General features: G+C 43.4%; 2 protein-coding genes across 2 annotated transcripts in view; one reads left to right on the forward strand and one right to left on the reverse strand.

Annotated features, from left to right (window-relative positions):
* IL27RA (interleukin 27 receptor subunit alpha) overlaps positions 1-10,483 on the forward strand; it is a 14,743-nt gene extending 4,260 nt beyond the window's left edge. Inside the window, exons 5-14 of the mRNA XM_012542080.3 lie at positions 2,672-2,816; positions 2,953-3,041; positions 3,760-3,943; positions 4,380-4,559; positions 5,404-5,505; positions 5,603-5,761; positions 6,351-6,476; positions 7,128-7,224; positions 7,422-7,515; positions 7,691-10,483. Coding sequence (XP_012397534.2) covers positions 2,672-2,816; positions 2,953-3,041; positions 3,760-3,943; positions 4,380-4,559; positions 5,404-5,505; positions 5,603-5,761; positions 6,351-6,476; positions 7,128-7,224; positions 7,422-7,515; positions 7,691-7,894 — 1,380 coding nt within the window. The 3' untranslated portion in view covers positions 7,895-10,483. The remainder of the gene's footprint in view (positions 1-2,671; positions 2,817-2,952; positions 3,042-3,759; positions 3,944-4,379; positions 4,560-5,403; positions 5,506-5,602; positions 5,762-6,350; positions 6,477-7,127; positions 7,225-7,421; positions 7,516-7,690) is intronic.
* PALM3 (paralemmin 3) overlaps positions 10,295-15,312 on the reverse strand; it is a 20,179-nt gene continuing 15,161 nt past the window's right edge. The window contains exons 6-7 of the mRNA XM_012542105.3: positions 14,273-14,318; positions 10,295-11,844 (exon numbers count right to left, since the gene is read on the reverse strand). Of these exons, the coding sequence (XP_012397559.2) occupies positions 10,295-11,844; positions 14,273-14,318 (1,596 nt within the window). The remainder of the gene's footprint in view (positions 11,845-14,272; positions 14,319-15,312) is intronic.

A 15,312-nucleotide genomic window follows, 5' to 3' on the forward strand; every position in this document is an offset into this window, starting at 1 on the left:
GGATAAATAGGAAATAATGAACATAAGGGAAGTATTAGAATTAAGGGAAATTGGGGAAAGCTTCTAGTAAAAGAAGGGTTATTAGTTGGGACTTAAAGAAAGCCAGGAAGGTCAGTAGTCTACAGTGGAAAAAGGAGAACGTTCCAGGCATAGGGAGAAACCAGAGAAAATACCAGGAGTCAAGAAATGAATGTCTTATTCATGGAACAGCCAGGAGGCCATTGTTACTGGATTGAAGAACAGGTAAAGTATAAGAAGACTGGAAAGGAGGGTGGGAATTTAGTTAAGAAAGGTTTTAAATGTCAGAGGATTTTGTATTTTATCCTGGAGGTAAGAGGGAGCCAATGGAAATTATGGAGAAAGAGGAAGGGTCTGACATAATCAGACCCAGAATAATCTAGCCTACATGTCCGTGGTAGGATGAGAGATGTGGGCTGGGCTATAAAACAATTCTGATGATTTGGGTTAGGTTGAATGACTAGCCCCAAAGAGTAGCGTTTAAAATCTCCATCTGTATAATAATTTCCATATAGAAGAGGCTGGGGAGACTGCATCTAGAAATACACAATCATGTATGATGGAAGTACCCTGATCTGATTTGGAACATGTGCAGATATTCTAGACTTGGTCCCAATCTTCCATGATTCCTTTGCTGAGGTAGGGAGTCCATGTCAAAATGAGTATCATATTTTTTGATATATTGGTCAGTTTTGCTAAGAATTTGTTTTTCTTTTTTCTTTTTAAAAAATGATTTGTTGTAAGGAATGGTTCTCTGGGAGGAGAGAAGAAGGATTCAGTGAGGAATCTAGGTGATTTAGGAATATAAATTTTTTTTAATATTGGAGAGAATACTTTCCTTTGAATGATGGTTGAATTCTAAAACCAGATTGGAAAGAATTGAAAAGAGGAAAGGAAGGCAATGAATCTATATAGTTGTTTTTTTTTTCCTGGAACTTTGGCTATGAAAAGGAAGAGAGAGGGAGGATATGGAAGGGATGATAAAGTCAAGGGAAGGTTTACTAAAGAAGAAGAAATCACAGACTTGTTTGTAAACAACATGGGAGCAGTGATAAAGAGTTATTGAAGATAAGGGAGAGTTGATGGGAAGGAGATGATTGTAAGGGCAGTCAGATTCAAGACAGGAGGAACAGTGATAGCTATGTTACAGTATGTAAAGATGCACTCATATGAACAGTGATTGGAAGTAATCCATTGGGTTCCAGAGACGAGAACTAGGAAAAATGAGGTGGGGTGGGGGTGTGGAGTTGTGGAAAAGCCTATATCAGTTCACCATCAGGAAGAATTTCCCAACAATTAGAACCAGACAAAAGTTTGTCTCCTTGCTTCTTCATGAATAAGACACTTGACTCCAAACATTTTTTTTTGGTTGTCCCTCATACCTGGAATGCTTTCTTCTCATTTCCAAGCCCTGACTTTCCCAGCATCCTTCAAATCCTAATCAAAATTTCAACGTTTACAAGAAGCCTTCCCCATCTCTTTTAATTCTGGTGTATGCTTCCTTATTAACCACCTCCCCCCCCAAAAAAATTCTAATGTATCCCCTGTAGGAAGTAGATGCTGTATCTGTGAAACAGTTCCTATTTATCCTGTTTAGAGTTTGTTTGGACATGGTTGTTTGCTTGTTGTCCTCCTTCGCACCTGGCCCCTTTTCCAACATATAATAAGAATATGATGATGCCTGTAATGTTGTACAAGAATCAAACAAGATTGTAGAAGCAAAGAACTTAGACCTGGAAAATGTCTCAAAAGTCATCTATTTCAGCTTCCTCATTTTATTGATGAAGAATTTTCAAAGAAATGAAATGCACTGCCCAGGATTCTCTAAAGCACTTTACAGATCTTAAAGCCTAATACAAATGGAAGTAGTTGTCATTACTATATTGATTAGACCATCTTCATTCTTTTAAAAATATTTATTTTATTATTTACTTACCTTTAAATTTTGAGGTTCAGATTCTCTGCCTCTTTCCCACTTCCTCCCCCACCCACTGAGAAAACAAGCAAAATGAAAATCAATTATACATATGAAATCATGCAAAACATTTCCATATTAGGTATATTGAAAAAAATCAAGAAAAATAAAAAGAAAATTCTACTTTAATTTGTATTCAGAGTTTATCAGTTCTCTTTCTGGAGGTGGAGATCATTTTTTTTCACCATGAATCCTTTGGAATTGTCTTGGGTCATTGTATTGATAGAATAAGCCAAGCCTTTCACAGTTGAACTTTATTACCACATTTCTGTCACTGTGCACAATGATCTCCTGGTTCTTCTCACGTCACTTTGCATCAGTTCATGTAGGTCTTGCCATGTTTTTGTGAAATCCCCCCTCAACCAGTCATTTCATTGAGCACAATAATACTCCATCATAATCAGATGTGAGAAGGTTATCTTCATTCCGTATCACTTTATTTGGCTTCCTGTGAGGTTATCATATGCTGCATAGAACCACTGAGATTTTTATATGGCCCTTGGAGGGGCATTGTCTAAAGATCATTATATGATGCATGAGAGAAATTATTATTAATTATTATGTGTAATAATAGTGGCCCATTGAAATTAATCTGTAGATCCACGGAGGTTATTATATGATCTATGGGAGCTAATTCTCACCCATGGGGGTTATGACCCCTCCTTATCTTTCCCTCAGGTGGAGTCTAGAGATTTATTTCATGAGCTTCAGGGCTTAAAGCCAGCCACATTTTATGAAATATCCTCCCGCTGCCGGCTGCAAAACAACATGGGCTTTTGGAGTGACTGGAGTGCCATCCTGAAATTCCAAAGCCTCCCAGCTGGTAAGAAGTCCCTTCTTCTCATAGGCCTGAGAGGCCCTGTCCTGGATGTTCCTAGGCTTCCACTATTTCCTGCCCCTTCCTAGAAACTAGAGAAGTCCCTCACTCTACTCTCCTTTCTCCTTGTGCTTCCGTTTAGCCCCAACCGGCCAAGTGGATGTATGGATCTTTGGGTCACCCTGCAGCAGTTCACATCTCCAAGAAGAGCCCTATGTGTTGCTATGGAAGGTGAACTGGGGTCTAGGGTTGTCCCTATGCATGGGCCTCAGCCAGAAGTAGCTGTAACTTGAATATAGGAGCTGGGGTGGGAAGGGGAAGGTAAATGCATAGAGCCTGGGGAAGAGGAAACTTGGGCTCACTTTTCAGAGGGCTGTGTCCCAACTGGGGCAGCATGATATAACTGAAAGAGTGTTGGACTTTCGCTAATTAAGGACCTGGATTGAAGTCATTTATTCATCCTACTTAGTAGCTGTGTGACTTTCAGCAAGACTCTCCCCCTTTCTGTTTATCAATGTCTTCTTCTGTACAAGATGGGGAATGATATTTGTTAGTTTAAAGGTGCCAAATATTTTAATATAAAGGAATGTGTTTTTCCTAGACTATGGGCTCCAGGAAGGTAGGAACACTTGTCTTAGAATATTAATGGATTTTAAAAGTCCTCTTCTTCTAACAACTCTGCAAAGGAAGGTAGTACAAGATATATTATTTGCTCATTGCAGATGAGGAAACCAAGAGAGGGAGGTGACCCAAAGTGGTCCAAGGTAAATGGCAGAATCAAGACCTAAGCTCAGGCTTCCTGAAAACAAGTCCAGCAATCTAAGCTAAATTTTAAATCCTTTTCTTCCAAAGTGGCCTAGCATCATATACACCAGGCATTTTATTAATGTATATTGAATGAATGCTGATCTTCCTCATGTCACATTAGTTCCTTCTTTTCCTGTGTTAGAACCTCATGCCTGAGTTGGGGCTCAGCTATAAGGTGGTATTCCAGGTACCAGGTGAAGACCTGCACTCCAAAGTTGTACCCTGCTGCAATGTCACCCTTCCCAAAGGCACAGAGTGGATATCGATAGTGCCTTTCAATATTACTGACCAGGGACATACATCTAACCTTACTTTGGCTTGTTCAGGTAAGGGACTGTGAGCTTTCTCCAAGAAGTATCAGAGAGAGATGGTGAGAGACTATCCTAGTTCCTGGGGGTAGTGGAGAGGGGGGGGGACTCCTAGGTATCCCAGAGTAGGGTGTTTTGCTTCTAGAAGGAATGAGCTGCCCATCTCTAGAAGTCTTCTATTTACTGAACAATAAGGGATATTGTCAAGAGGATCCTTGTTGACATACAGATTGAAACAGATGAATATATAAATGTCTTCCATTTCTGAGATCCTGTGACTTGGGGGAAAAGGCCATAGAAAAACAACAGATAGAAAGAGGCACTCATTGAGCAAGAACTGAATAAACAACTTGTAATGGAATTGGGAGATAGGGAAGAGGTATAGTAGGCTCTGACTTCCCTACTGTATTGGCAGCTAGGGCTCAAAAGTCTCTTGGTTTGCACTTGTCCCCAGGTTCTGCTCCTAAGAAGGTCCAAGTAAACAGCATGGAAAATCAGGGGATGTTGATCACATGGATTCCAGAGCCACAGGAACACCAGGAGTTTGTAGTAGAGTGGATCCAAGAAGAGATGTCTCCTCAGGGGCTCAACTGGACCCGTCTACCAAAGGGGAATCATAGCATTCTGTTGAGAGGTACATTGAGGAACCAATCAGGCTGTAGGGATGTCTGTATCCTCCCTCTAAACTGTCAAAGGGTTCTACAGACTGCCGGACAGGTGGACAGAAAAATTTGTGTCATGGTGAAAATATAAATTAGGAATGGTTTTTAAAAAAAAAAGAGCTGGGGTCCTCAATGGACTGTAAACTCAAAAAGGAGGTCGGTCATGCAGTACAAAAAAGTGACTGCATTGAGAGTCATTGGACCCAAAAGAGTGATAATCCCACTATCTTTTGTCTTGTTCAGATCTTGTCCCCATATTATGTTCAGTTCAGAGGCATTCAGTCAGGATGGTGAGAGGACATAAGATCAGATCAAAAGATCAGCTTGAGGATGCTGAGTTTGGAGAAGAAAATTTATAAAAGGGGCAGAAGTAGATTAATGACTAATAACTGTTTTTACCCATTTGAAGGACTTTGGTTGTGGTTGGTGGAGGTTGCAGACATAGGCTTAATATCAAGAAAAACTTTCTCCTGGTGAGAATCGTCCAAAAGCAGAGTGAGCTATCCTACGGGTCAAAGATCCTTTCTTATTTGCAAGTCCTTTAGGCTTGATGACTGACTGTTTGGGGAGCATGTCGTAGAAGATGTGGGCTTAGCTGGAGGTGGGAGTGTTCTCATTGTTTTCAAAGGTTCTTTACAACTCTGAAATTTGTTGGTTCTGGGAGCTTGGAAAGGACAGGCGCATAGGCAACAAAGATGAAGAATAGAAGATGTGATAGGAGGTGGGGAAAGCAGGCATGGAGGTGGGATGGAGAAGGGATGGGAACAGGCTTTTCCTGTGATTTTTCTGAACCCATGCCCCCTCCCTTCTTTCAAGGAAACTTCGAGAAAGGAGTTCCATACCGTGTGACCGTGAGCAGTGTCTCTCTGAAGGGCCTGGCTTTTGCCTCTCCAGTCTGGGGGTACAGCCAGGAGATAGGTAAAGGAACTGGGAGGGGGCATAGGAGAAGGTGTGGTGGCACATGGGCCCTGAGGAAGGGGTTACAAAGGCCTCTGATATTTCTTTTTCCCTCTAGCACCCCTAGAAGGGCCAACTCTATGGCAGATTCCAAATTCTGCCCGCGGAGCACTGACTGTAGCATGGGCTGAGCTCCCCAGAAGAAAGCGTGGGGGACACTTCACACACTACACCGTATACGTGCAGCCAGACTCGGGGTCCCCCACCCTTCTGAATGGTAAACATCTACCCCCTTTTTCTTCATCCCCCTGTATTGGCCCCTAATCCAGGTTCAGATTCCACCTTCCTAGGAAGGCTTTCTTTGAAACACTGTCTGCAGCCAGTCCACTGTGGCTAATCCTGGAATCTACCACCCAAGGGCTTCTGACCTAGCACACTGTTGCTCACAGAATCACAGAGTTATGGAAAGGCCCTCAGAGATTACCTAATCATCTTATTTTACAGATAAATGAACTAAGGCCCATAAAAAGCAAGGAATTTACTTGTCACACACAAAAATTTAGGAGCATAGGATTTAGTCCTAGACAGAGCTTGAGAGATTATAGTCCAATTCTTTCATTTTACATATGAAGAAACTAAGAAGCTGAGAGAAGGGGACAAGTACTGGCCCAGGGCCACTCTGTGAATTAGTGACTAAAACTCAGATTTCCTGGCTCCTGGCATAGAGCTATTTCCTTTGTTCCACACTGCTCCTGAACTTAATTCAGACTTCTTCCAGGAAGCCTCCCTATCTTCCCCTTATTAGTCCCCTCTACTCTATTTTCTCCTCACTGACCACTCTGTCCACATCCTCTCTGTCCCTTTAGTGAGTGCAGATACCAGAAATATAACCCTGTGGGACCTGCCTGGAGGATACTATAAGATGTGGGTGATAGCATCCACCGTTGCTGGCCCTGGACAGCCTAGCCAGATCCTGCAATTCTTCCTCCCTGGTGGGTATGCTGGAGACACAAAGACCAGGTGCTGCTGGGAAGGGGGAGGGATGTAGGTTTAAGAACTACATTGTGGAGGTGAAGGGAGCAGCACCCTTATGAGATGGAAATTTTGCATGCAATTTTTTGGCCCTCACTTCATTCCAAAGAAGTCAGAATTTTTTTTCTTTTTCTTTTAAGGGGTATTTATAGTACCTTATTGTAAAATTTGGGTTAAGTGCTTAGTCACAAACTATATTATACAATGCTATACATACATTTTATGAATTTCTGAGTTTTTAAATTTTTTTCTGTGATATCTTCTGACCTTTGCATGTCATCTGCAACTTCTCTTAAAAAAAAAAAAACTCCCCTAAAATTCTCATTTAATTTCCCCATGGCATATCAAAACCATAACAGGAAAACAGCGATGTGGAAGTGATAACTGTACTGATAGGTGATGATGATCGATGGTAAATCCTAGCTTTTAACAGAGGATTAGAGTCTGAAAGGAACAGCTGCTGGTCAATGGAATGCATGGCTTTAAAGGGGAGTCAGGATGCTAGGGGCCTTGGATGAATTGGAGGTGGGTACAGGATGGTTAGGGGAGCCTGCTACTTAACCTATAGCCCTGGGCCCTGATATCTGATTCCTGACTTCTTTTGTTCCTAGAGGATAATTTGGAAGAGTGGAAAGTGCTGCTGATTATCCTGCTGTTCTGTGTCATGTTATTGCTGATTTGCTGCCTGGGTTTGGCATTTTCTAATTGGTGAGGGCATTGGATGCCTAGGTTCTGGTCAGGACTCCCAGGGGGAAGGGAGAAAAAAGTGTGGCTTGTACATGGGGCTATTGGGTAGAGAAATTTTGGATTTCTGAGAGGACAGAGTATCTTGGGTTGGAGAGCTCAGATGCCTTCATGCTACCCCTTAACTATATCATTGACTTTCTTTTCTTGGCTTGACTCAGCTGCCTCCAACTCCGTCACAAGCTTCTGCCACACTGGATCTCTGAAAGGATCCCTGATCCCTCCAATAGCAAGAGCTTGCAGTCTTGGGCAGAGGTGAGCAGCTGGGCTTCTTAATCTATGAACTTGGAATTTAAACTCCTCTTTGAAGCTCTTGAATTCCTCCTGTCTGTCATATGTTGGACCCCATGGGAGGAAGGAGAGGAATGGCCAGGTTGTGGGGGGGGGTTAATGAAGAACCAAAGCCTTCCTTTTTACTGTTCTTCATTAGGAGCTTCCCCAGGCTTCACCTCCCAAGGAGGCCCTTTTCTTAGAAGTGGAAGAAGTGGAGACTCCAATATGCCCAGCCCTCCAGGCTCCAGAGGCTCCCATCCCACTTGACTCTGGATATGAGAAACATTTCCTTCCCACACCTGAAGAGCTGGGCCTTCTGACCCTGCCCAAATCACAAACCTCTACCTCTTCTGGACTATGAAACTCTGCCAAGAGGATAAATCTATGATGTAGAAGAACCAAGCTCGGGATCAAGGCATTGCCCTGATTTGTGGAGGCAGGGGAACCAAGTCTCAAAACCATAGAACATCAAACCTGGAAAAGGTTTAGAAATCTTCTTGTCTGTTCCATCTGCCATCTTACAGAAATAGAGACTAAGGGGGCAAGGAGAGAGTGAAAGAAGATGGGCCAAGGCCATATAACAAGTTAGAATCAGGGTTGGGACTCAATCTTGACCCCTATTGCACCTACTAAGTCCCTTTATGCTTTGGGAGAACTTTAGAAAAATCCTTCTGTGTTACTCTGGTCATTTAGAGCACTTGGGGAGAAAAGGACATGGCTTCCCATGGTGAGTTAGAAAGTTTAGGGCTGGAAAGGACCTCAGAGGTCAAATAGTCTACCTCCATTCCTCTTGTAGGGTAGGAATAGAAGTGCAGAGAGAGGGGGCTTTCCTTAAGGTTGCATGGCTCATTAGAAGCAGAAGGAGAACGCAACCAAGACCTAAGCTCCTGACTCTAAATCTAAGACTTTTTCTCTTTTGGCCAACATTCCTCATTCATCCTACCCACATTTATGAGTACAGGATTTAGTTGTCTCTCCCCTGCCCCCACATCTTGCATGATCTCCCCACTGTGATGGGACCAAGTCCAAACCCTTCTTCCTTATGTTCAAGAGCCTACAATCTTGTCCTAGCTCTCTAGATTGTTTCCCACTGCTTCTCTCTGCCCCCCACCCCACTGCAGAGCCCAACAGTCTCTCTATATAGCTTATCATTCATATCTAAAACACATTCCCACCACGTCTCCAGATTTTGGTTCCCTCCATTCACTCTTCTCTTATCCCCTGAACCTCTAATCCATCCTTTCAGACTCAGTGCAGATGTCACCTCCCTTAGGAAGCCTTCTCTCCAGAATGGATATCCTCCCTCCTCTCTGCTTTCCGTAGACTCTATTTGTACCACTCTCACTAATACAGAGCATGTGTCTCATTGATCTTGGATTCTAGCTACCCATGTATCTGTCTTATCTCAGACTGGGCTGCAAAGTCCCCGAGGGGTAAGATCTGGGACTTCTCCATCCTTGCTTTTTCTCCAATGTAACCCAGAATCAGAGGCACTTAACAACATAGAATTAACATCCATTGAGAGCTGCAAGGAATCTTGGAAACCCTCCAGTCCAAGCCTTTCATTTCACAGATAAAGAAACTCAGGCCTGTTATAGATGTTAAGTGATATATGGGTAAGGTTACTCAAGTGGTGACGGGTGGGATTTGAATCTGGTTCTTTTAATTCTAAATCCAATGTTCTTCCTATTTCACAAGGCTGCTTAATGATTGAACTGAGGGAAACTAAGCCCCCCAGGAGGTGTCGGCCAGGGAGAAGGTACACCATGATCCCACCCAGGTCCCAAGGTACCAATCCACCATGGTGGACTTGAACTCATGAAAACTTGAGATCAAGTTCTTTCTAAGCCCCTTCCTAGCTGGGTTAAGCATGGACAAGTCACTGGATCATCGTCTCACTGGTAATATGATAAGGATAATAATAGCACCTACCTCATAGGGTTGTGAGAATCAAATGAGATCACGCCTGTCAGGTGTTTCACAAACTTCAAAGTGCCATAGAAATGCTAGCTATTTATTATACATTAGTCCTATCTACTTGTTTACTATTATTCCTAGCTCAAGTTTCACAAGTAGGGGCGGAGAAGGACTTCTATTCTCATCATGCACCTTGATGACAGATCCCAGGATTCCCATCCAGAGGGACCTTGGACACAATCTTGTCTTCTCACTCCCTTTTGCAAATGAGGAAACTGAGACCCAAATCACTAGTGAGGAGCAGACTCCACTGCACTGCTATGTTACCATGATTTAGAGCTGGATATCAGTCTTAGCAGTCATTCAGTTCACCTTTTTCATATAATAGATGAGAAAATGGGGATCAAAGTGAGGATGGGGCTAAGCCATAGAGATAGTAGTGAGTCATAGAGTCAGAATTTGGACCCAGGTTCTCTGACCCCAAATCCAGATTTCTCCATGTCATTCGGTTCTCCGTTTTATTTTCAAGTGTTAAGGCATCATTGAGGAGATGGGACTGAGAGAGGAAAAGGAGGAAAAGGATCGCTGGGGCAATGGGTGAGAGTCCAAAGGGCAGCAGGCCCTCCACAGTCCTACAGGGGTTAAGGCTGTGGTAGCCGGTGCCTGGGCCCTGGGTCAACTCCGGCTGAGCTGGGCAGTGGCCCTCCCCGCGGCTGTGCCCAGGGTGGAAGGGAGGGCGAGGTAGCTGTGAGATCGATGGGTCAGGGTCAGGATGGAGGGGGAAGCCTCGCACCCTCAGGCTCCCCCTTGTTTCCCCAAGGTCTCTCTGCCGTGGAGGGATGGCTTACATCACAACACAGCACTGGCATGTCTGCTTGGAGCCGCTGGCCTGCTCACTGTCAGGTGGAGGCTCAGCCCGTTGGGCAGGCGTATAGGTGGGCACAGGGCGGCTAGCAGGGTTCACAGTGCGTGTAGCTGGCTGCAGTAGGGGCTGGCGTTCTGGGGGCCCCACTTCAGGGGCTGGTAGCTGCTCTAGGGATGGAGCTGGAGCCTGGGACTCACCCAGAGCTGATGTGGCTGCTTCAGCCTGCGGTTCTGGACCTGCCTCACTCTGGGTAGCTTGTTTCATCTCCTGTTCTTGCTCCCCTTTCTCCTCAGAGTCAGGCCCCTTTTCTTCCTCTGGATCCTTCTCTTCAAGAGTTTCCTTTTCTACTTCTCCTTCCCTCTCCCTTTCCTCCTCCTCCTTTGACCCCTGCTGTTTTTTCTCTTCCTCTTCTCCTTCAAGCTGCTTTTCTCCCTCTGCTTCCTCTTCTCTCTCTCTCTCTTCTTTTTCCTCTTCTTCCTTTCCTTCCCCCAGCTGCTCCTCATCCCCCTTCACTTCCTCTGCTGTATGTATCTCTTTCTCACCATCCTTTTGAAGGACTTCCTCTGTCTCACCTTCTGACCCTTGCTTTTCTGTCTCCAAATGCTGTTTCTCCTCTCCTTCTTTCTCTGTTCCCAGCTGTTCTTTCTCCCCTTCCTCTTCCTTCCCTGGCTGCGAGATTTTCCCTGCCTCACCTTCTTTTGATTCCTTGGAAGTTCCTTCTGATTCTTCCACCAGTACCTCCTCCCAGTCTTCAGTGATGACTACCCTCTCTACCCAGATGAAAGAGCCCTCTCCTTGGTCTCCCAGCTCGGGACTCCTCCCAGAGCCTTGCTCTTTGGGTTCTAGCCCTGAGCTAGCAGGGCTGCCTGCGACTGTTTCCCCTCTAACCATCTCTTCTGAGTCCCCCGTGTCACTGCCATCAATTCCCCCCAGTCCCTCCCAAACTACCTCGACAATGCCCCTGTCTTTGGTCACCCACTTGGGGAGTTCTGAGGCTTCCATCATTGACCGGCCCTTCATTGCCTCTAGAACTATTTCCTCCACTTCCTGGACCCTTCTGTCCTTGGTCATCCATTCAGGAAGCTCTGGATCTCCTGCTATCTGGTGGTCCCCTATCACTTCTAAAACTATCTCTTCAACCTCCTGTTCTTTTGCCTTCCCCATTTCTGTACATGCGGGGGCCTCTCTGGCACTTTCCTCCAGGAACCTCAGCCCATCCCACTCTACCTTTACTATGTCTGGTCCCTGGACTGTTCCTCCAGAGATGTCCACCCCATCTCCTGCTCCTGGACTTCTGTCTTCTACTGTGTCCACCTGATTCTGAGTTGGCTCTAGCCCCACAGGGGTGGGTGTTGGGCATGGACCATTGGCCTCGACAGTATCTGCTGTGGACACCTCCTCTTCCTTTGGCTCTTGGGGAGTTGTGGCTGCTTCTCCCCCCTCCTTGGGGATCCTTGAGGTAGAGGGTTCAGGTGTGGAAACGTCTGGCATGACAGGAAGAGAGGCTCGCTTCTCAAGATCTTCCTTGCCTAGGAGCAGAAAAGAGGAAGACCTAAAGGATGAGGAGCTAGAGACATGATATCTGTTCCTCCCTTCCACAGAATCTCATCTTGGGAAAGGATCTCAAAAGTTATCTAGCCCAAGGCATACCTGAATAAGAAATCCCTTTAAAACATTCTTGATCATCATTAATTTTTTAAAATTTATATGAATAATGTGATTTGTATTAATCATTCTGTGCCTTTGATTCTTTTTTGTTTGTTTTTGGTTTTTGCTGAGGGGTTAAGTGACTTGCTCAAGGTCACACAGCCAGGAAGTGTTAAGTGTCTGGGGTCAGATTTGAGCTCAGATCCTCCTGACTTCAAGGCTGGTACTCTATCCACAGTGCCACCTAGCTGCTCCTCTTTGATTCTTTTTGATACATAACTTTAGGATGAGAATGACTTGCCCAGGGGTCCTCAAACTTTTTAAATAGGGGGCCAGTTCACTGTCCCTCAGACTGTTGGAGGGCCGGACTATAGTAAATACAAAAACTTGGTTTTGTGGGCCTTTAAATAAAGAAACTTCATAGCCCTGGGTGAGGGGGATAAACGTCCTCAGCTGTTGCATCTGGCCTGTGGGCGTAGTTTGAGGACCCCTGGCACTTGAGCAAAGGCATCATATCTGATATTTAAAACTGGCTTTGTTGTTTCCATGTTTGTCATTCTCTTTTGTAAACCAGTTTTAGGTCTCTTCATCCTTCTACTTGCTTCCTTCCTTTTTATATTAAAGTTTCCTGTACAAAAAAAAAATAAAAATAAAAATCCTTGACAAGTAAAATAGCCTCTGCTTGAGGACTTTCAGCAATGGAGAGCTCATTTTCTCTTGAGAGGACATGATTCACTTTGGATAGCTCCAATTGTTAGGAAGCTGTTGGTTTTTTATTTTCTTCTTCTTTAACCTTTCTGCAATCTCCCACATTGCTCTTAATTTTGTCCTTTGGAGACGAATAGAACAAATCTTATCCTATGTTATATAGGACGGTTATTTAAGTGTTTGAAAACAGCTCTCATTTTCCCCTAAAGTCTTTTCTGGGACAAGTGTCTCCAGTTTTTGTGATTCACCCTCGTATGGCATAGTCTCCAGTCCTCTTTCCCAAATTGCTTGTCCTCTTTGGGTTTGCTGATGCCCTTCCATAAATGAGATGCCCAGGATTAAATATGGTATGCTAGATGTAGTTTGACCAAGAAAACTATATCTTGGAGACCAGCAGAACATCCACCTCTCTCATTCTGCACCTAAACCTCAATGAATGCAACCTAAGTTTTCATGAATATTTTTGGCTTTCATTCCTGCTGCCCTGTTGACTCAGATTGAGCTTATAGTTCACTAATATCCCCTGATCCTACCTAACCTCCAATTCCCCCATGAAAACTTGTGTTTTGTGTAGTAGAAAGAGAAATAAATCTGAGATCCTGAAGATCTAAACTCTAATTCTGATTTTGACTACTAGGGAATGTGATCTTAGATAAGTCACTCTTCTTAGCCTTAGTTCATTCATCTTTAAAATGAAAACAATAATGGTCATATTATTTGCCTCACAATATTGGTGTAAAGAAAACACTTGTAACTCTAGTATCCTATGTGGGGGTCCTATAGATCTAGTTGAGTGCTGGAGCCATTTGAAATTGACTTGAGTGAGCTGATTGTTAAATTTTCAGTGTGAGCATTTACTTTGGAAATAGGCAAATGCAATAACTCAGGGCTTGATTTGTGTTTTGTTTATTGTCTAGACTTAAGAAAGTGACTGAGCTCGTGTTAATAATGCAGATTAAATTTAAAAGTGTGTTCTGGGAATATTTTTTTCCTGGAAGCTGGGTGTTAAATATTTACCAATAGCTCTATATGTGTATGTTAGCTATTACTTTATTTATTTATTTATTTTTGCTTTTTTTTTTTTTTTTTTTTCCTCTCCTAATTCCATTTCCAAATTTCAAGCAATTGGCATTAAGTGACTAGCCCAGGGTCACACAGCTAGGAACTATTAAGTGTCTGAGATCAGATTTGAACTCAGGTCCTCCTGACTTTAGGGCTGGTGCTCTATGTTAGCTATTATTAGCCAAGTCTTGACATATTTGATTTTTTTTTTTTTTAGTTTTTAAGTTAATTTATTAAACCTATGTATAGGATTTTGCATTTATCTTTATTAAGATTCATTTTATTAGAATAAACCCATCATTTTGGCCTGTCAAAATTTTAGGGGATTTCAACAATCATCCAACACATTTGCTGTTCTTCTCGGCTTGGTGTTGTATGAAAAATTGATAAATATGCCATCAGTGCCTTTATCCAATTTACCCATTAAAATTGCTGAACAGGCTTTTTAGGCCAGAGGCAGATCTTAGGGAACTCTGAGCCCTGTCAGCTGGTATTAAAGCCCATGGTTGTTCCCCAAAAAAGAGGCATGAAGACACTTACCTTCAGAACCTGGCTCCATGGCAGTTTGAGAGAGAGAACGGGATACCTAGAGGGAGACAGAGAGAGACCCTTGTTCCTCCTTCCAAATTCTGGACCTCATCTCTTCTCATTTAGACCATTAGTAACCTCCTATTTCATTTCTATTTCTCCAGTCTCTTCTTTTCCAATTTTTTTCTACTGAGACGATCAGTGCCATTTTGCTAAAATCTCATTTTGACCACGACTCTCTTTCATGACTTCCTACTGCCTCTGAGATTAAATTTGAAATCTATATCCTGGTATTCAAGGACCTCTATCAACCTGTCTTTTCAACTTCATCCTTCCTTGTTTTCATACACTAATTCTCTGGCCTAAACATAGTTTTTTGCTGTTTTCTTTATAATCTTTCTCCATGACAACTTATGGGGGGCGGGAAACAGAGACAGAGAGACAGGGGCAGACAGAGAGAAGAAGAAAAAGAAGAAGAGGAGGAGGAGGAGGAGAAAAGAGAGGGGAGGGGAGGGGAGGGGAGGGGAAGAAGAGGGGAGAAGAGGAGAGGGGAACAGAGGAGAAGAGAGGGGAGGGGAGGAGAGAGGAGGGAAGGGGAGACAGAGACAGAGAGACAAACACAAAGAAAGGAACAGAGATTGACACAGAGAGATAGAGACAGAGATACTCAGACAGACAGAGGCACAGATTGGCAAAAAGTCAGAGATAGACACATAGAGACACAGACACACAGAGATAGAGTTTGACACAGATAGTGAGAGTGACAGAGATAAAGAGATAGAGACAGAGACAGAGACTGACACAGAAAAAGAGACAGTGAGATAGAGACAAAGAGAACAGAGATTGACACAAAGAGAGACAGAAGTAGAGACAGAAACAGAGACAAATTGACACAAAAAGAGAGAGGAAGAGAAAGAGAAACAAAGATAGAGGCAGAGACAGACAAATATAGACAGACACAGACACAGAGAGACAGAAAAACCTAGATGTCATTTAACCTAACTTCTTCTTTTTATAAAAAACAAACAAACAAAAAAAAAAAACTGAAATGC

Source organism: Sarcophilus harrisii, chromosome 1, assembly GCF_902635505.1.
Source record: "Sarcophilus harrisii chromosome 1, mSarHar1.11, whole genome shotgun sequence".
NCBI lineage: Eukaryota > Metazoa > Chordata > Mammalia > Dasyuromorphia > Dasyuridae > Sarcophilus > Sarcophilus harrisii.